Below are 19,043 nucleotides of genomic sequence, written 5' to 3' on the forward strand. Positions count from 1 at the left end.
CACCGTCTACCTGGAGAGCCTGTTCCATACTTTTACTACTCGCTCACTCTCGCCCAACTCCACTGGCTCCCTATCCTTCAGAGGATCCAGTTCAAGATCCTGGTCCTCACCTCCAAAGCCCTCCATGGCCTCGCCCCACCCTACCTCCATGACCTCCTAACCCCCTACCAACCTGTCCATTCTCTCCGCTCAGCCGGCTCCGACCTGCTCCACGTCCCCGACCCACCCACCCTACCATTGGCGGGAGAGCCTTCACCCACTCTGCCCCCAACCTCTGGAATTCCATCACCCCTCCTTCGCCTCCTTCAAGTCCCGCCTCAAGACCCTCCTCTTCGACCATGCCATCGGCCACCCCCCTTCCCCTCCCCTCCCTTCTTCCCCCCTGACCCCAGCTCGGGTCTGAAATGCTATACTCTGTCCAGTGCCTTGGGACGTCCTCCCGACGTGAAAGGCGCTATACAAATGTAATCTTCTTCTTCTTGTTGAAGTAGTGTTTCCACAGAATTGTTCCAAACCTATCCCCCTTCAATCGAGGGCATGTTCTCTGGTTCTACTGTTCTGGACAAGATAAAACAGCTTATCATATTCTACATCATTTAGTTGCTTCAGAAACTTAGAGTCCATATCCATATTGCTCTCAACCTTCTGTTCGCCAGTATTTCAAAGTGTTTCACAGAATTTACTGTAAACTATAGTGACTAATCTGTAGGCAAACAGCGATGCAGTGACTGAAAGTTGATATCTGGTTGTATTATTGGCCAGAAAGAGAGAAACTCCCTTCTTCTTTAGAATAGTGTTGCGGGATGTTTAAAAGTCTCCCTAAACAGGCACAGATGGGAGCTTTGTTTAATATGTCATCCGAAGGACGCACCTCCGATAAGACCATGCACCCCCTGCACTGCACTGGAGCTCAAAGTCCCGACGTGGGGCTCGAACCCAAAAGCTTCTGATTCAACAACAACAAATGACATTTACACAGCGCTTTTCACATCGAGAGGATGTCCCAAGGCGCTGGATAGTCAAGGATTTGTACCCAAGCTGGGGTTTGGGATCAGGAGGGGTGGAGGGCAGGGAGGTTGAGGAGGGTGACCTTGAGACGTGCCTTGAAGGAGGTGAGGGACGGAGGGAGGTGAAGGGACTGCAGATGGAGTTCCAAAGAGTGGGGGCAGAGAGGCCGAAGGCTCGACCATTGGGATTGTTACCAACAGAGTGTGGGAGTTGGAGTTTAAGAAAGCTGATGGGTTTCTGTATGTGACTAATGAAATAGTCAATGGAGGTCTATACAAGACTGAATCAGCTCAGTGCAACCCTGAGAGGGAGAGAGAGGCAGAGGGTGCAAGGGAGGGAGAAGGTGTGAGAGAGAGGGATTGAGGGTGGGAGAGGCAGAGCGAGAGAAGGAGAGGGAGAAAGATTGCGGGAGGGAGTCAGATAAAGGATTGAGGGAGGGAGAGTAGAGGGTGTGAGGAAGGAAGAGAGAGGATGAGGGTTTGAGAGAGGGAAAGGATGGGTTGAGGGTAGGAGAGGCAGAGGGAGTGGAGGAGAGAGGGAGGGAGGGAGAGAATGATTGAGGGAGGAAGAATAGAGGGTGTGAGGAAGAGAGAGCAGAGGGATTGAGAGAAGCAGAGGCCTTGAGGAGGGATAGGCAGAGGGTGTGAGAGAGGGAGAGACAGAGGGTGTGAGCTGGTGGTTGAAGGATAGCTGCTGATGATGGGATGGAGAGAGTGGGGCAGAGTATTATCAAGCAGGGAGGGGGAGTGAGGATGAAGGTCACAGAGGTGGGGAGGTATGAGGATGTTAAGGGAATATGTTGGGGGAGTGAGGATCTTGATGTTAATCTGCTGTAAACCTGACACTTAGCGGAGTCTCGTGAGGACGGGGGTAATGGGCGTAAGAAGCTTAAAGGAGGATACAGTTAATGGTATTGTTTTACTAAATGGTACTGTGTTCATTTCAACCTTATTCTGTTACAAGCTGCTTTGTATCGGCGGACGCACATAAATTAACTTCTCCTTCCTCTGGACTGTGCTTATTGTCACACGTCTCTGTTTGACACTGGGACTATCAGGATCAAAGGGCGAGCGACAGAGGCTTACATTTATTTTACGTCAAAAGGAACCAAGCACATTCCAGGGTAAAGTTGGACGGGGAAAGAATATAAATCACCCTTGCATTCAATAGGGACTCAAAGCCCTCCACAGAGTTTCTGCACAGTGTAGTGACTGTGTAATTGTAGGAAGCAATGATGCGGTTGCACTGGCTCCAGTATGGCGTGTTTGGCAATGGACCGTCAGATTCGAGACTACCCTCCGTGACGGTCTCTAGTCCAATTCCTGAGCCGGGTGGGTCTGCAGCACTCCAGAGCACTGCCGATGACTGCACAGCCCAGCCTGGCTCATCGGCAGGACTTGAAGGAGCGGTGAGAGAGAGGGAGGGAGCAGGGATTCTTCCCATTTGTCTCCTGTTAGGTTGCCAGCTGGAAAAGCAGCAGGAAGCTAACTGGACAGGCAATGCTCTCGATTGTACGTTACGTGGGTTAAGCTGGTTAGACTCCCAGCGATACTCTCCCGAATTAGGTAGGCAGGGTACAAACCCGCAGGGAGAGAGGGAGAGGGAGGGAGAGAGAGAGAGTGCGCATTCCATTCCAGACATAAGGAGATTCCCAACGGTAGCATATGTGGAACTTTCAGTCCGGTTTGGAGACTCTTGAGCACACAGTGATCAAAATAATGACTGGTGTTCCTGAAATGGAGCCTGTGTTGCTGTAACAGATGAAGGCCTCTAAGCGGCACTGCAACAGCTACCCTCACAACGGTCAGTGTCATGGTCAAAACATCTCCAAACCCTGCACGGTGTCCTCGGTATAATGTAGTGACTGGGTGTTTGTCAGTGAACGCACGTGGCAACTTGAATGTATATCCGTGTCCTCAAGCCGCTGACTCCCCTACCAGGGAAAACAGCTTCTCCCTATTTACACAGAGTGAAACAGAGAGCGTTGCACGCGCGCGCGCGCACACAAACACAGACACACATACACAATAACATAGAGACAGTGAGACAAACATACACACATACATCTCACGTAAGCACATACACACGCAGTGACACAGAAACAGTGTCACACACAATGACACACACATGCATAGTGTTTCACGCACACACACGGAGTGACGCAGACAGTGAGACACACGCACACTTACAGTGACAGACAGTGAGACATATGCATCCTACATAAGCACATACGCATACAATGACAGACGCATTGGCACACAACACGCACACGGTGTCTCACACACACAGCGTCACGCATATGGTGTCACACACAATTACACACAGTGTGTATATTATACATAGTGTCTCACACACACACACACATACAGTGACACAGTGAGAATGTCACACACACACACACACACCACAGGGACACAAATGACTGACACACGAGCACATGTGGCAAAGCATGGATGAGGCTGGGACCTGAGCGGAGAAGGAGAAAGCGGGGGGGGGGGCGTGGAGTTTGTTTGGAGGGAGTGTATGAGTTGGCACCATATGCCAGAGCGAGGAGAAGAAATATCTCCCAGTTGATTTGTTTTCTGAAAAGAAGAAAGTGTTTTAAGATAGAGCGTTCACAAACATTTACAACTAACACCTGCAGCCAAGGTCAGCGACTCAATGGGAAATGTGACAAAGGCAGCGTTCAATATTTCTGTCCTCTCGCACAGGGGAAAGGGAGGGGAGACAGTGTGTGTGTGGGGGGCGGGGGGGGGTGGGAGGTACATACACTCAGGGGTGTATGAATGAAATAATAATAATCCTTGCATTTGATTTAATAATAATAATCCTGGCATTTGATGTAACGCTTTTCCCGTCTTCTCGACGTCTCAAAGCGCTTCGCAGAATATGCCGTAAAGTGAATTGACCGTAAATTTGTGGGCGAAAAGCGCCTTATCGAGTCTTTGAGACGCCTCAAAGCGCTTCACAGGACACACTGTAAAGCGAATTGACTATATTTTGTGGGTAAAACGCGGCAGCCAATCAATCACAAACTGTCGTAGATTGAGTGCCAATTTTTTTGGGGGGGTGGTGGGGAGGTGGATTAGTACCCCCAGAAATTGATCCGCCAATTGGCTAACAACCGGGTTCCTACTTATTGTTAGGTAAACAGAAGCATGTGTGTGGAGTAAGGAAACTTGCCTAAGGTTTTGCCCGGACCCGCCCGGGTCCTCTCGCTTCCGAAGCGGGCACTCTAACCGCTGAGCTACAGGAGTCCTTTATGTATTTATAAAACACCTAACCCACCATTCCTGATAACTCCCCACTGAGCCTTTTTTCCCTCAGAGCCACCAGTTATCAGGGGTTTACTGTTATAATCCTTGCGTTTGATACAGCGCCTTATCATGTGGTCAAGGCACCCCAAAGCGCTTCACAGGATATACTGTGAAGCGTAGTGAATGTGTGTTTTGTGGTCGACAGATGATTTGTCAAGTGAGTGAGTGATCGACTTTATTGGCACTGACTGATTGATTTTTTCTGGGGGATTGTTGGTCAGGACACTGAGAGACAGAGAGAGGGAGAAAAACTCCCTTCTCTTTTTCCAGACAGCGCCGCGGAAAATCTTTTAACATCCGCCTGAACCTTAGGCAAGTTTTCTTGGGCAAGTTACTGTCAGGTAAACACAGGCGTGTACGGGTGTGTCTGAATAAGGAAACTTGCTTAAGGTTTCGCCCTGCCCAGGAATCTGTGAAGCGCTTTGAGACGTCTCAACGTTGTGATAAGGCACTGTACCAAATGCAAGGATTATTATTGTGGTCACTTTCCCTTTCTCCCCAGCTCAGCTTCAAGCTAAGCCCTGTTAAGCGCTTCGAGACGCCACCCTGTGTAAACACAAGTTCTTGTATTCTTATTTTAGCGATTATAGCTGCCCAGAGTGTTATTGAGACTACTGGAGACAGGAGATGGGGGGAGAGAGAGGGAGACATGTCTCTGAGACCATCTGGATTGTCTTGTTGAACCTTGTTGATCTCCGCACCAGCACAAATTATTTTTACCTTGTGCAGTATCATCCAACAGTCCAGATGTATTTTAATTATAGACTCCGGCAAGTGTGTGTGTGTGTGTGTCTGCGTGTGTGTGGAGTGGGCGGGGGGGGGGGGGGGGGTGGTGTGGGGGGAAGGGAGGGGCGGCGAAAAATGGACTAACAACTCAAGGTCAGGACCAGAGAGGGAATCTGCCCACTAGCTCTCAGTACTATTGTGTTCTTGAAAAAAGATGGGGAACATTGACTACTTTGTTTAGCCGCTGTTTGATGTGGTTCTGTTCAGAGTGCGCGGCATATTTCGCCAGAGACAGAAGTCCCGCAAATGGACAGCCACTGATAAGGGGGCAGCGGATGTTGGGGGTGGGGAACGGATGGACAAAAGCTTAAAGGAACATTGTGGAGTCCTGTAGCCTAGTGGTTGGAGCACTCGCCTCGCAAGCGAGAGGACCTGAGTTCGATTCCCGAGCAGCGAATCCTCAGGCGCACGCGCCTCTGTTTACCTCTCAGTAAATAGGAACCCGTTTTCTTAGTCGATTGGCGGATGTTTTTTGCGGAGGTAAAGAGAGTTTGTTTCTCTCTCTCTCCTGGTGTCCTGGTCGACAATCCCCCGAATAAAATTCATCATTCACTCCATGAATGTTTATGGGAGGCCGCTGGTGCCAACTGGCTGCCGCGTTTCGTCCACAAAATACACGGTTGGGTGGCCAGGACACCAGGAGAGAGAGAAACTCCTTTCTCTTTTCAAATAGGGCCACGGGAGATCTTTAACGTCCACTTGAACGGGCAGACGGGGAGTGAGGTTTGATGAAGGACGTCATCTCCAACAACGCAACACACCCGAGCAGTGCATTGGAGCGTCAGCTTAGACTGAGGTGGTCCTAACGTTTTGGCGGCTGAGGGCCGGATGCGGATTTGAGAAACGTCTCCGGGCCACATAAGCAATATTTTTTGTGTTTCCTTTCAGGAAATCTAACCTGTAATAACATATAGAAATTCTACCTTTTAACGTGTCAATTTAATTTAAATCAGTCGCTTACTCCATGACTGTTTGTGGGACACTGCTGCGTGTAATTGGCTGCCGTGTTTCACCCACAAAATACACAGTATGTTCGGTGAAGTGCTTTTAGACGTCTCAACGATGTGATAAGGTGCTCTATCAAATGTAAGGATTATTATTATTATTAATCGTCTTAGGACCGGGTTCCCACCGTGGGCTATTTTTGACCGCTTTTGTTTTCACGTGTAAGAAAAAAATCCTGGTCCAAATATAGCATTTATTTTCCTTTGGCCTCTATCAACCGCGGCAAATGAGTCTGTTGCACAGAATTGATAAGCGGAGGTTCAGAGGAAACACTGTGTTATAGCTAGCCCGGATTTTATTATGTCTGTCTCACACACACCTGCAGATATGTACTTGCGCGGACATCCCAATGCGAAGCGTTTGTGTTCTATGGGGACCTAAAAAGAGAGAGAGAGAGACATTCTATTGCACTTTCTCTTGACGGTGGGGGGGGGGTAAAAATCTCCGATATTCCAAGGTCAAGTGAACTTGGGAGAAGATAAAGACAGGTTCTCAGGTTTCAGGCGAGAAACACAGCATACATCCCACCCACTCATTCACTCACTCACCCACCGACCCAGCCGTCCACCATCAGCCTGGCCAGAGCTACATGGGGGAGAGTTTGATGGAGTTGGTGCCTAGTGCATAGCCTGAGGGAGTCTGAGACAGTGCGAGAGAGTCTGAGAGTCTGAGACAGTGGGAGACACCCTGAGAGAGTCTGAGAACAGTAAGCGACCCCCCGAGAGAGTCTGAGACACCCCGAGAGAGTCTGAGACACCCTGAGAGAGTCTGAGACAGTGAGAGACACCCTGAGAGAGTCTGAGACACCCTGAGAGAGTCTGAGACAGTGAGAGACACCCTGAGAGAGTCTGAGACACCCTGAGAGAGTCTGAGACAGTGAGAGACACCCTGAGAGAGTCTGAGACACCCTGAGAGAGTCTGAGACAGTGAGAGACACCCTGAGAGAGTCTGAGATAGCCTGAGAAAGTCTGAGACAGTGAGAGACACCCCGAGAGAGTCTGAGACACCCTGAGACAATCTGAGACAACTTGTAATCCCTTGCAAAATAGCTGGTAATTTTTTTTTCCGCATTTGTTTATTTGTTTGGTGGACGGGACTGCAACCTGTTTACTATGGCTTTGCTCAGCATTCCCTTAGCTCTGCTACTGATTTCAGCCCAGCTGGGACTTTCTCTCGCTCTCCCCCTATCCGAAGGGGCTTCACCCACTAAGATGACAATATCGTCTCCGTTGCCAGTCAACATGTCCAGGTAAGATGCAGCCTGGGGCTCTCTGCATGTCAGCAATGCCCAGGACCTTTGTATTAGACATGGCAGCTTTCACGCCAGTCACTACACTAAAGTAACTAAATCCCGTGAAGTGCTTTGAGACATTTCAACATCACACTGTCAAACACGCGGATTAAGAACCATAAATAACCCTTATGTTTGATATAGCGCTTTATCACGTCTTAGAGATGTCTCAAAGCATTTCACAGAATGTATTGTAAAGTGTAGTGACTGTATATTTTATGGGTGAAATGCGGTAACTTATTGCGCACAGCAGAGCCCCACAAACAGTCGCGGATTGAGTGACCAAATTTTTTTAAAAAAGGGATTATTACCCCCGGAAAAGCGGTCTAACCACTGAGCTACAGGACTCCACACAGAAAGGTTGGCTGAGCAAAGGGAAGGGGGGGGGGGTAGAGGAGTGGGGTGTGAGCAGATCGGAGAGGTAGAGAGGTGCCAGGGCATGAAGGGATTTGTTAGTGAGTGTGAGGAGCTTGAACTCGATGTGTTGTGTGACAGGGAGCCAGTGGAGACTGGCGAGGACTGACGGGGGGGAATGGGGGTGCGGAGTTTGCTGCGGGCGAGGACATGCACTACACAACTGACAAATCTTAAAAGTCACTGAACGCACATTTTCACATCGTAATCTCTTGGATGCAAACGTGTCTGTACCTGTGGAGTTTTAGAGGAATGTGGGGAGTGCGATTCCGAGGGAACAATAGAGAGTATTCAATCAAATTTACAAGTCCATAGCGTCTCAGGACAGAGAGGACTGGCAGAGAGGTCAGTGACAAGGGTTAGAGACACAGTAAAGTTCCCTCTATACTGTGCGTCCATAATTGGCTGCAGCGTTTTGCCTACAAAATACACAGTCACTGCACTTTACAGAATATTGTGAAGCGCTTTGAGGGGTCTCAATGACGTGATAAGGAGCTGTATCAAATGCAAGGATTATTATTAATATTATTATTTCAGCTTAGTGCTGAGATGGGGAAGGGCGGCCCACATTGTTAGAAACACAGTTAAACAGAGGTCCCGTCTGTGCTCTGTTCAGGCGGACATCAAAGATCTCCCACAGCGCTATTGGGGAAAAGAGGAAGGAGTTTTTCTCTTTTTCGCTCTCTCCCAGTCCCCCCCAGATAAAATTGCTCGCTTGCTCGCGTGACGGCTGTTTGCTGGGATGTTGCTGTGCGCAAATTGATTGCCGTGCTTGTCCTGAAACAAAAATATTTGACAGTAATTATCGACGAGCAGTTTTTTTTTTCCATGCGATTAAAAAGTTCCTATAAAAACGCCAGCTCTTTGGGTCCTATTTCGGTCGAAAGCAAATGTCAAGAGATTTAATAACAAGAGGAGATACAGACTAAACACCTCTCTCCCCTCCTTTCCCCAATGCGTACCATTCTTGGCATTATTCCACAAGCTGTGATAGACTGACTGCTCAGTACTGTTCATAGATACTGATCCACACTTATACAATAATAATCCTTGCAGTTGATTCTGCGCCTTATTAAGTTGTTGAGACGTCTCAAAGTGCTTCACAGAATAAAGTTTGCGGGACATTGCTGTGCTTAAAATTGTCTGTCAGGGTGTCTCAAAACAAAACACAGTCACTGCACTGACTGCAGAGAACTTTAACATCCCCCTGAACAGGCACACAGATGGGAGTGAGAATGATTATGATTTATGGAAATAAACACACTTTTTAAAAAAGGTTTATTTGTGTTTCAGGTGTAAGGAGAGTTTGGTGCGAAGTATGAAAACGGTTCTGCTTCGGGGTTTAAACCTCGAACGCGCTCCCTCTGTAAATCCGCAACTGACACACTCACTGCGGGTCATGTGGAGAGCCAACCTCGGGCTTCTGGCAGGAGAAACTCAACCAGGTACATTTAATAATAACAATTATAATTCTAGAGATAGAGACAGACAGACACACAGACAGACAGACACACAGACAGACACACAGACACACAACATATTAAATTTACACAGCGTTCATGTCGGGAAGACGTCCCAAGGCGCTGGACAGTCAGGGATTTGAACCCGAGCTGGGCGTTGGGCAGGGAGGGTGGGGTAGGAGGGTGACCGAAGGCGCAGTCGAGGAAGAGGATCTTGAGACAGGCCTTGAAGGAGGCAAGGAAGGGAGCGAGGGGAATGGGATTGTGGGATGGAGTTCCAAAGGGTGGGGGCAGAGAGGCTGAAGGCAGGGAGACAGATAGAGAGACACAGATACACAGACACACACACACACAGACAGACACAGAGGGAGGGATGTGAGGTATGATTAAAACCAATGTGTTTGATGGCAGCAGAGAGCCAGAGCCTGACAGACACAGCGGCCTCAGCCGTGAGCACTCACACAGCGGGGCAGAGAGACTGCTGCCAGACTGTCTCCATCTCCCTCACAGGTAAGAGGGTAAGATTAGCTTGCCTTAACCTGGCTTAACTTGTCACTGCCACTTAAATCAACACGGTGTCAATATCCCGGCTGCATTTATTTATGTAATTATACACGCGCCCACCTCGCCACTTCTCGTCACTTAGCCCTTTTCCCTTCGAGTGACCAGCTATCAGGAGGTTGTATATTATTATACCCTCAAAAACAAATGTGGTCACTTAACCCACGACTGTTTGTGGGTCACTGTTGCGCGCAATCGGTTTGCCTCGTTTTGCCCACAAAATACACACGCGGTGACTACACTTTATATATCCCGTGAAGCACTTTGAGAGATGTCGCAAAGACGTGGTAGGGCGCTGTATCAAATGCAAGGATTATTATTATTATATCTATAAAGATGATCAACGTGAGTTTAATAGCCTGTCTGCCCTTTCCCACTCCACTCAGATCTCGGCTGGGAAAACTGGATCATTCACCCAGAGGAGTTTCCCTACATCCTGTGCACCAACTGCAGAGCAGGGAGAAACTCACAGTCACCACACTGCACCCATGACCAGCAGAGACACACAGCGCGCAAGGTATGTCCTCCCAGCCCACTCCCCCCCCTTCTCCATCTTCAGGTTGTATGGCTTGGAAGAACCAAGCAACTTTGGACCTAAGGTTTCGGAACCTTTCCGCTGTGCCGTAGACTAATCCACGCAGAATTAATTGCTATCAGCATCTCTTCTATATTGTAGCATGTTACTGCCAGAATGGTAGAAAGCGAACTAGATGGACCTTGGACTTCTTATCCTCCATTCTTTTGCTCCTGTGAGAGCGAGCGTCAAAGGAGATATGGAGGCCTGTAGCTCGGTGGTTAGAGCACTCGCCTCGCAAGCGAGACAACCCGGGTTCGATTCCCAGGCGGGCAGGGTGAAACGTTGGGCAAGTTTCGTTACTCCACACACACACCTGGGTGTGTGGACAGTGTAGAGGGAGCAGTAAATAGGAATCCAGTTGCTAGTCGATTGGCAGATTGCTTTTCTGGGGTAATAACCTCTCAAATAATAATAATTTGGTCACTCAATCCACAACTGTTTGTGGGACACTGCTGTGCGCAATTGGCTGCCGAGTTTCGCCCACAAAATATAGTCAGTTCACTTTAGAGTATATGCTGTGAAGCGCTTTGAGACGTGTTGAAGACGTGATAAGGAGCTGTATCAATTGCAAGGATTATTATAAAGGTGAGAAAGTGGATGTTACAGTGAATTCTGGGCTGTGAGGTCAATGTGAAGTGGGTTAATATAACCTGGTTTGGACACTGAGCTGAACTTAACACTCCCTGCCTTATCCCACTCTACAGGCTAAATGCTGCCGAAACAACAGACGGACATGGGTGTCTGTGGTTTACATAGACGCAGACGAGGGGCTGGTGACGAGTAATGTGCCCCTGACCGCAAGGTGTAGCTGTCGGGCATGAAGGCCCCCGCTCTTCCCCGCCCCCACCAGCCCCCCGAGGAAGGTTACGAGAGGAGCGAACTTTCGTTGTGTCCTTGTGCTGAGAAAAAAACTCCCCTTCCCCCTTCCTTCTTCACCCCTTCCTCCGCCCACCCCCCCACCCCCCGCAAAGGAGAAATAAAATCGGCTTCAAAGACTGACGGAAATTCCCACCACCGTCAACTCATGCTTCCAAAACTCCGTGACCGTCTCTGTGAGCACTTGGCTGCCATAATAATAATCCTTGCTTTTGACACAGCGCCTCATCACGACTTCAAGACGTCGCAAAGCGCCTCAGAGGATACACTGTGAAGTGAATTAACTGTATATTTTGGGGGCGAAATAATCCTACCATTTAACACAGCCCCTTTCACGGCAGGCGGAGGTCTCAAAAGGATTTTTCATGTCCAGTGACTGTGTGTTGTGTGAACGATTTACCTATTGAGTGTTTTTTTTGATTAGTTACGTGTGTTGTCGCAGTTTAGACTCTCTGTCCCCACGTGTGTGTAAATGAGCCCGGCCTGTACATAGCCTTTAGTACATCGAAATATACTGTTCCTGTTTCGTGCATCTTCGTTCATTTGAGGTCCTGGAAATTGAGCTGTTCAGATCGGTGTCTGTTTGTTTTATCCTGTGTTTTCTGCGATCTGTTGCCTAGAGGGGCGCTGTGTTAAATATATAAATATATGTCTGCACTGTATATAAACTGTATATATATATAAAATTGGTTCCGTGAAAACTTCTTAAGAAGTAGGATTCTACAGGAGTCTTAACAAACCGCACTCACTGGGACTAGCTCCAGGCGGATAATTGCTCTGTGTTCGTCTCTCTCTCTCTCTCTCTCTGTCTATCTGTGCATCTCTTCTCTTTCTGTAAGAGAGAGGGATAAAGGACGATACAGACAGACTGATGGAGTGAGAAAGACACAGAGAGAGATACACATACAACCAGACACACACACACAGGAAAAACAGAACACACTACTCATTAAAAAGTTTAGTTCAAAATTACTTTTATTCTCCCAAGATCTCCACAAAACCAAATAAAATAATGGCTGAAAGTTTGAGAGAATTGGACTCCGGTCACAACAACAGGAGTGAACCTTGCCATTACCCCAGCCCACGTCAGGCAGGTGCTAAGCTGCTGGTGAGTGAAGGAGGGCGAGAGGCAGAGAGAGACTCCAAACCAACGACACTCGCTGGGTGAGTGTGCGTCGGTCTGTGGTTGTGTGTGTTCACACCCCAACCTGCCTGCCTCAAAATGCAGGGAACAGCAAAGGGTTTAACAGAATGCACACACACGCTACCCCGAGCGGCTGATCTCTCACCCCCTCCACGTCGCTCACCCACAAACCTGACCCACAAGCAGTTACCACTACCTGAACTAACTCCCCTCAATTACCTGCCTGTTAATTTACCCCATTAACCCCATCTCTCTCTCTCTCCCCCTCTTTCCCCACCCCAGGCCTTTAACCCTCTAACTCCCAACTAGTTAGACGCTTGCCTGATATGTACATCACAGGAGTGAAATTCCTCAGTCGCAGCCTTAAACGTTTAGGTTCATCCCAATTCATTTATTTGGGTCTTACCTAATTCCGGAGAGTATTAGGCGCAGGTTGGCAAGAGCCAAGGCTTGGGAAGAGCCCAGAGTGTGCGTTGGGGTAACCTCTGGAGTCTAATTAGCTAAAACCACACACGGCCTGGCCTTTGAGAGCACTGTCTGGCCAAGCTTTCCCACTGCTTGGCAGCTAGGACCACCCTCCCCATTAGTTAGTTAGTTAGTTAGTTAGGGCTTTGGCTGCAGGGTTAACAGGAGCTGGAGGGGGAGGACTCCCTGCCGCCAATGACTGGTTGGCCCTTCCAGGTCCTGCCGATGACCCCGGCCGGGCTGGGATATGGCTAAGTATTTAGACTGTGAGGAATTTCAGGCCTTTGATGCTTAAGAAAGTGGTTCTTGTGATTGGCAGCAGATGAGGTTTCAGGTATAAACTCCCGGCACGACACACTTACAGTAGAGTAAGCAGCTCCCAGTGAACGACAAACTGTATAATATCATCGTCATTGTCCCATTAGCCTTGGAAATAACCCCCCCCCCCCCCCCCCCCCCCACTGGGACATTGGATTTTTCTGAAACTAATTTCCAACGTCAAAAAGTGTTTGACTGAAAATGTTCCAACCCTAAGACCCAACCCCAACTCTATCCCCCAACCCAACCAAACCCACCCCCCACCCAAACCCCAACCCAACACTAGCTCCTCGCCCCAACCCTAGGCCCCAACCCTAGTCCTCAACCAAACCCCCAACCCCAGACCACCCTTCAGTCAATTTCCCTCCACCACTCCTCACATCCTGCACTGACCCCCCCACCCCACTACTCCATTTCCTCTCCCATCCTTCCCTCCCCTTCCCCACCTCTCCTCCATTTCCTCCTCCCCTCTTGCATTGGCAACCTACCTATCCACCGCCCCCCCTCCCCCACCTCCCGCTGGTGTCGCTCTCACTCGATGAGTTTCTTGGCCTTGAAGAAACGCCTCAGGTAAAAGACCTGCCAGGTGGCCAAGCCAACCAGACAGAACATAGAGAAGATACTGAAATACAGCACTCTGGCACTCGTGGACTCTGTGAGAGAGAAGGGGGGGAGGGAGAGGAGAGAGAGGGGGAGGGAGGGGAGAGAGAGAGGGGGGGAGATAGAGAGGTTAATGTTAACAACAGTGTTCTCTGGTCAGGCCACAATAATATTTATACAGCACTTCATGTCAGGCGCCCTCCCAAGTGTGCGAGTGATTGAGTGGGAGGGAGGGAGAGTGTGACATAAGAGTGTGAGAGAGTGAGTGAGTGAGTGAGTGAGTGAATGAGTGTGTGAGAGGTGGGGGGGGGGGGGAAGGAGCAAAAGGGAGACTGGAACCAGAAACATGTACAGCCATTCAGCCCATTTTTTCTGTACCAATCCCTCGAAGAGCAATCCTTTCAGTCTCAGTGTCAGACGCACTTGATATTCATTTAATTTCGCCCACAAAAAACACACAGTCTCTACACTTCACAGTGTGAAACGCACTGAGACGTCTTGAAGACGTGACGCGGCGCCGGGTCAAACGGCAGCATTATTATTATTATTATTATTATTATTTTTTTACGTGCTGTGTTAGAGCGCCACAAGGTGTCAGTGCGGCGGTACTGCAATGGTCACAATTCCTGTCAACTGTCAGCCCTAATTCTGGGAAGGAAAACTGGAGGCAATGCCCCACTCCTTCCCCACTCCCCACCACCCCCCCCACACACTCCCCCCTCCCCCCCCCCACCACCCTCCCCTTGATCTGTAAGCCACCACCTGCGTGTGTCTGCACCTGTGTGCGTCTGTACCACAAGGGACAGAGAGGAACATATAGAATAATAATAATGGTCCTGGCTAGCGCCTTATCATGTCTTCGAGACGTCTCGAAGCGCTTCACAGGATACACTGTAAAGTGTAGTGACTGTGTGCTGGTGTTGTGAGTGAGACGCGGCAGCTGACTGCACCCAGCGACGTCCCTCTTACCGTTGGTATCTCTCATTTCCTCCTCTCGTTGCTTCATGTAGGCAAAGTCATTGACGATGGATTCTGAGAGATCCTCCAGGCGTCGCAACTCAACCTCCAGCGGCTTCAGCTTCTCAGCTTTGGCGATCTGCAGGGGGTGGGTGGGGGGGGGGGGGGGGGAGCAGGGACGGAGAGGGGAGAGGGGAGAAAGGGAGGGAGGAGAGAGAGAGAAAGTGGAAGGGGGGAGAGAAAGCAAGGGAGGGGGGCAATAGGGAAAATATCATATTTTTATTCTTAGCCGTAAAGAAAAACAACAACTTGCATTGATACAGTGCCCTTCACGGGGGGGGCAGCAAAGTGTAGTGACTGTGTACTTTTGTGGGTGAAACGTGGCAGCCAATTGCGCCCCGCGACATCCCCACAAACAGTCGTGGATTGAATGACCAAATTATTATTAGCTTTTTTCAAGCAATTATTACCCCGGAAAAGCGATCTCCAGTCGATTAACGTACTGCTGGTAAACAGGGGCGCGCGCGCGTGTGTGTGTGTGTGTGGTGGGGGGGGGGGGGATCGAACCCAGGTCCGCTGGCGTGCGAGGTGAGGGCTCTAACCCCTTTGAGCTACAAGATTCCGCAGGAGATAAAGAAAGGAAAGCAATGGTGACTCACATCCTCGTAACTCTTGGCCTCTACCCCGTGTTTGGTGTTGAGGGTCACGACCTGGTCAGGGACTCGGAAATGGCCTGTGGACGGGAACGGAAAAGCAACCACTTTATTTTGAACGACGCGCAGCCCGTCGCAGAGGGCGCACTTTCTCAAAGCGCTGGCACGGAATATCCCGCATAGAGTGCAGCGACTGCGTATTTCGTGGGCGGAATGCAGCGGCCGATTGCGCACAGCAGCGTCCCCACAAACAGTTGAGTGACCAAACTTTATTTGGGGGTGTTGTTGACCAGGACACCGAGAGAGAGAGAGAGAGAGAGAGAGAGAAACACGCACTCAGCGCTGCATTGCAGCATCAGCTTCGACCGTGTGATTCCAAGTCCTGACGTGTGAGGGGCTTGAACCCACAACCTCCTGACACAGAAGTGAGAGAGAGAGAGAGAGAGAGACTGAGCCGTGCGGACAGCACTCACCTGGGGGGAGTTTGCTCTCGAAGCAGATCTCAAACATGTCGTAATCGTCCGTGGTGAAGGCAAACTTGCCTTTAGTGGCGTCTTCCTTCGAATACAGGATGTGACCCGATGAGTCTGTGACCTGGAAGAGAACAGCAGCTAAAGGCAACCGCAACTTGTCCCTCACGTCGGGCAGCGTCTCAGAGCGCTCTGAGGCGTCCGGATAGGACTCAGGGTGCGAGCAGCTGTCTATTCCAAAACAGAACAACTCAATAATCATGGTGAGTGTGTGAGAGTGAGTGTGTGTGAGAGTGAGTGTGTGTGAGAGTGAGTGTGTGTGTGGAGAGGGTGTGAGAGTGAGTGATTGAGTGTGCGTGAGTGTGTGTGAGAGTGAGTGTGTGAGAGGGTGTGAGAGTGAGTGATTGAGTGTGCGTGAGTGTGTGAGAGAGTGAGTGTGTGTGTGTGAGAGAGTGAGTGTGTGTGTGAGAGAGTGAGTGTGTGTGTGAGAGAGTGAGTGTGTGTGTGAGAGGGTGTGAGAGTGAGTGATTGAGTGTGCGTGTGAGTGTGTGAGAGAGTGAGTGTGTGTGAGTGTGTGTGTGAGACGGTGTGAGAGTGAGTGATTGAGTGTGAGTGTGTGAGAGAGTGAGTGTGAGAGTGTGTGACACGATGTGGAGGGTGTAAAAGTGATTGAGTGTATACGAGTGTGAGTGAGTGTGTAAGAGTGAGTGAGTGTGAGAGTGTGTGTCAGTGTGAGAGTGAGTGTGTAAGTGACAGTGGGGGGGCAGTGTGGGGGGTATGGTGTGTGGGGGTATGTGTGGGGGGGCAGTGGGGTGTGTGGGGGGGCTGTGTGGGGGCAGTGTGTGGGCTGTGGGGGGCTGTGGGGGTGGGGGGCTGTGGGGGCAGTGTGTGTGGGGGGCTGTGGGGGGGCTGTGGGGGGCAGTGTGTGGGGGGGGCAGTGGGTGTGTGGGGGGGCTGTGGGGGGGCAGTGTGTGGGCTGTGGGGGACAGTGTGTGGGCTGTGGGGGGGCAGTGTATGTGGGGGCTGTGGGGTGGGGCTGTGGGGGGCAGTGTGTGGGGGCAGTGTGTGGGGGGGGTGTGGGGGGGCGCTGACCTTCAGGTGGGCGCTCAGTCCCGGTTGGTCACTGATTTGATAGTCTCAGTGTGTGTGTGTGTGTGGGGGGGCAGTGTGTGGGGTGGGGGGGCTGTGGGGGGGGGTGGGGGGCAGTGTGTGGGATGCAGGGCTGTGGGGGGCAGTGTGTGGGGGGAGGGGGCTGTGTGGGGGGGGCAGTGTGTGGGGGCAGTGTGTGGGTGGGGGGGGCAATGGGGGGGGGCTGTGGGGGGCAGTGTGTGGGGGGGGGGGGTGTGGGCTGTGGGGGGGGCTGTGTGTGGGCTGTGGGGGGCAGTGGGGGTGTGGGTGTGTGTGTGGGGGTATGTGTGGGGGTGGGGGGGCTGTGGGGGGGCAGTGTGTGGGGGCAGTGTGGGGGGGGGGCTGTGGGGGGCTGTGTGGGGGCAGTGTGTGGGGGGGGCTGTGGGGGGCAGTGTGTGGGGTGTGGGGCAGTCTGTTGGGGGGGCAGTGTGTGGGGGGGGGCAGTGTGTGGGGGGGGGCAGTGTGTGTGGGGGGTGTGGGGCAGTGTGTGGGGGGTGTGTGGGGGGCAGTGTGTGGGGGGTGTGTGGGCTGTGGGGGGGCGCTGACCTTCAGGTGGGCGCTCAGTCCCCGGTTGGTCACTGATTTGATAGTCTCAGTGTGTGTGTGTGTGTATGGGGGCAGTGTGTGGGGGGGGCAGTGTGTGGGGGGGCAGTGTGTGGGGGGGGCAGTGTGTGGGGGCTGTGGGGGGCTGTGGGGGGCAGTGTGTGGGGGGGGCAGTGTGTGGGGGGCTGTGGGGGCTGTGGGGGCAGTGTGTGGGGGCAGTGTGTGGGGTGTGGGCTGTGGGGGGGCGCTGACCTTCAGGTGGGCGCTCAGTCCCGGTTGGTCACTGATTTGATAGTCTCAGTGTGTGTGTGTGTGTGGGGGTATGTGTGGGGGCAGTGGGGGGGGGCAGTGTGTGGGGGGGGGGTGTGGGGGGGGGGGCTGTGTGTGTGGGGGGGGCAGTGTGTGGGGGGGCTGTGGGGTGTGGGGTGTGGGGGGGGGCGCTGACCTTCAGGTGGGCGCTCAGTCCCGGTTGGTCACTGATTTGATAGTCTCCGGTCACTAAGACATCTTTGTGGATTTCTTCGCGGAGACACTTCCTGTTGTTGGGCGCGAGGCTGAAGGAGACGCCGAGGCTCGGGGCGGGGCCCAGGAGGAGCAGCAGCAGCGCCGCCGCCACCGGGACCCACACAGACACCGACGCGGACGCGGACACGGCGGCGGCCATCGCGATCAACACAGACGTGGCGCTGCCTCCACTTCCGGCCAGTGTCATTTCCGGTTCCGGGCCATCTGCTTCCGGTCGTGCTGACGGGTGAGGAGGCGGGGCTGGGGGCGGTGGGCGGGGCTGGAGGGCGGTGGGCGGGGCTGGAGGGCGGTGGGAGGGGTTTAGTGGGCGGTGGGAGGTACCAGCAGACAGGGCGGGGCTATAGGCTCAAGGGACGGGCTATATGGTGTGTGGGAGGGCGGGGCTTACAGGTTGAGGCGGGACTAGAGCGGTGGTGTCCCCGCCCCCTGCTGACACGGCGCCCCCCCTCCCCCCCATTCCCCCTCACGCCCCCCACTCTCCTCCCCCCACCGTCCCCTCCCATCCTGAATAATAATAATCCTCTGTGTGTGTGTGGGCGCGGAGGGGGGGAGGGGTTACGGAGAGGGGGTTGCGGGGGGAGGGGTTGTGGGGGGAGGGTTGCGGGGGGAGGGGCTGGCGGGAGGGGAGGGGTTGCGGGGGGAGGGGTTGTGGGGGGGTTGCGGAGGGTTGCGGGGGGAGGGTTGCGGGGGGGAGGGGTTGCGGGGGAGGGGTTGCGGGGGGAGGGTTGCGGGGGGGGGTTGCGGGGGAGGGGTTGCGTGGGGGGAGGGTTGCGGGGGGGGGGGGGAGGGGTTGGGGGGGGGGGGGGGGGGGGGTTGCGGGGGGGGGGGGGGGGGGGGGGGGGGGGGCGGGGGGGGAGGGGTTGCGGGGGGAGGGTTGCGTGGGGGAGGGGTTGCGTGGGAGGGTTGCGGGGGGAGGCGTTGCGGGGGAGGGTTGCGGGGGGAGGT

At 52.4% G+C, this 19,043-nt stretch overlaps 2 protein-coding genes across 2 annotated transcripts; one reads left to right on the forward strand and one right to left on the reverse strand.

Annotated features, from left to right (window-relative positions):
• Positions 1–7,092: 7,092 nt before the first annotated feature.
• Positions 7,093–11,353, forward strand: gsdf (gonadal somatic cell derived factor). Its single transcript, XM_007911053.2, has 5 exons — positions 7,093–7,365; positions 9,115–9,266; positions 9,693–9,791; positions 10,229–10,359; positions 11,124–11,353. Exons 1-5 carry the CDS (start codon positions 7,229–7,231, stop codon positions 11,238–11,240), a joined length of 636 nt encoding a protein of 211 aa, XP_007909244.1. The 5' UTR covers positions 7,093–7,228; the 3' UTR covers positions 11,241–11,353.
• Positions 11,354–13,646: 2,293 nt separating this feature from the next.
• Positions 13,647–18,284, reverse strand: tmed10 (transmembrane p24 trafficking protein 10). The gene is made up of 5 exons (XM_042345282.1): positions 18,019–18,284; positions 15,906–16,026; positions 15,439–15,512; positions 14,792–14,918; positions 13,647–13,875 (listed from the first exon to the last, which is right to left on the reverse strand). The coding sequence occupies exons 1-5, from the start codon at positions 18,235–18,237 to the stop codon at positions 13,754–13,756; spliced, it is 663 nt and encodes a 220-aa protein (XP_042201216.1). The 5' UTR covers positions 18,238–18,284; the 3' UTR covers positions 13,647–13,753.
• Positions 18,285–19,043: the final 759 nt, after the last annotated feature.

Source organism: Callorhinchus milii, unplaced genomic scaffold (assembly GCF_018977255.1).
Source record: "Callorhinchus milii isolate IMCB2004 unplaced genomic scaffold, IMCB_Cmil_1.0 Scaffold37, whole genome shotgun sequence".
In the NCBI taxonomy this organism is placed as follows: domain Eukaryota; kingdom Metazoa; phylum Chordata; class Chondrichthyes; order Chimaeriformes; family Callorhinchidae; genus Callorhinchus; species Callorhinchus milii.

Bases quoted from the DNA above. Each gene is read 5' to 3' on its own strand.
- tmed10 (XM_042345282.1), bottom strand. From the start codon at position 18,237: ATGGCCGCCGCCGTGTCCGCGTCCGCGTCGGTGTCTGTGTGGGTCCCG. The intron at 16,027-18,018 runs GTCAGCGCCCCC...GTTCTCTTCCAG, and splicing joins GACTGAGCGCCCACCTGAAG to GTCACAGACTCATCGGGTCA. The intron at 13,876-14,791 runs GTAAGAGGGACG...TCTCTCTCACAG, and splicing joins GGAAATGAGAGATACCAACG to AGTCCACGAGTGCCAGAGTG.
- gsdf (XM_007911053.2), top strand. From the start codon at position 7,229: ATGGCTTTGCTCAGCATTCCCTTAGCTCTGCTACTGATTTCAGCCCAG. The intron at 9,267-9,692 runs GTACATTTAATA...GTTTGATGGCAG, and splicing joins GGCAGGAGAAACTCAACCAG to CAGAGAGCCAGAGCCTGACA. The intron at 9,792-10,228 runs GTAAGAGGGTAA...CACTCCACTCAG, and splicing joins TGTCTCCATCTCCCTCACAG to ATCTCGGCTGGGAAAACTGG.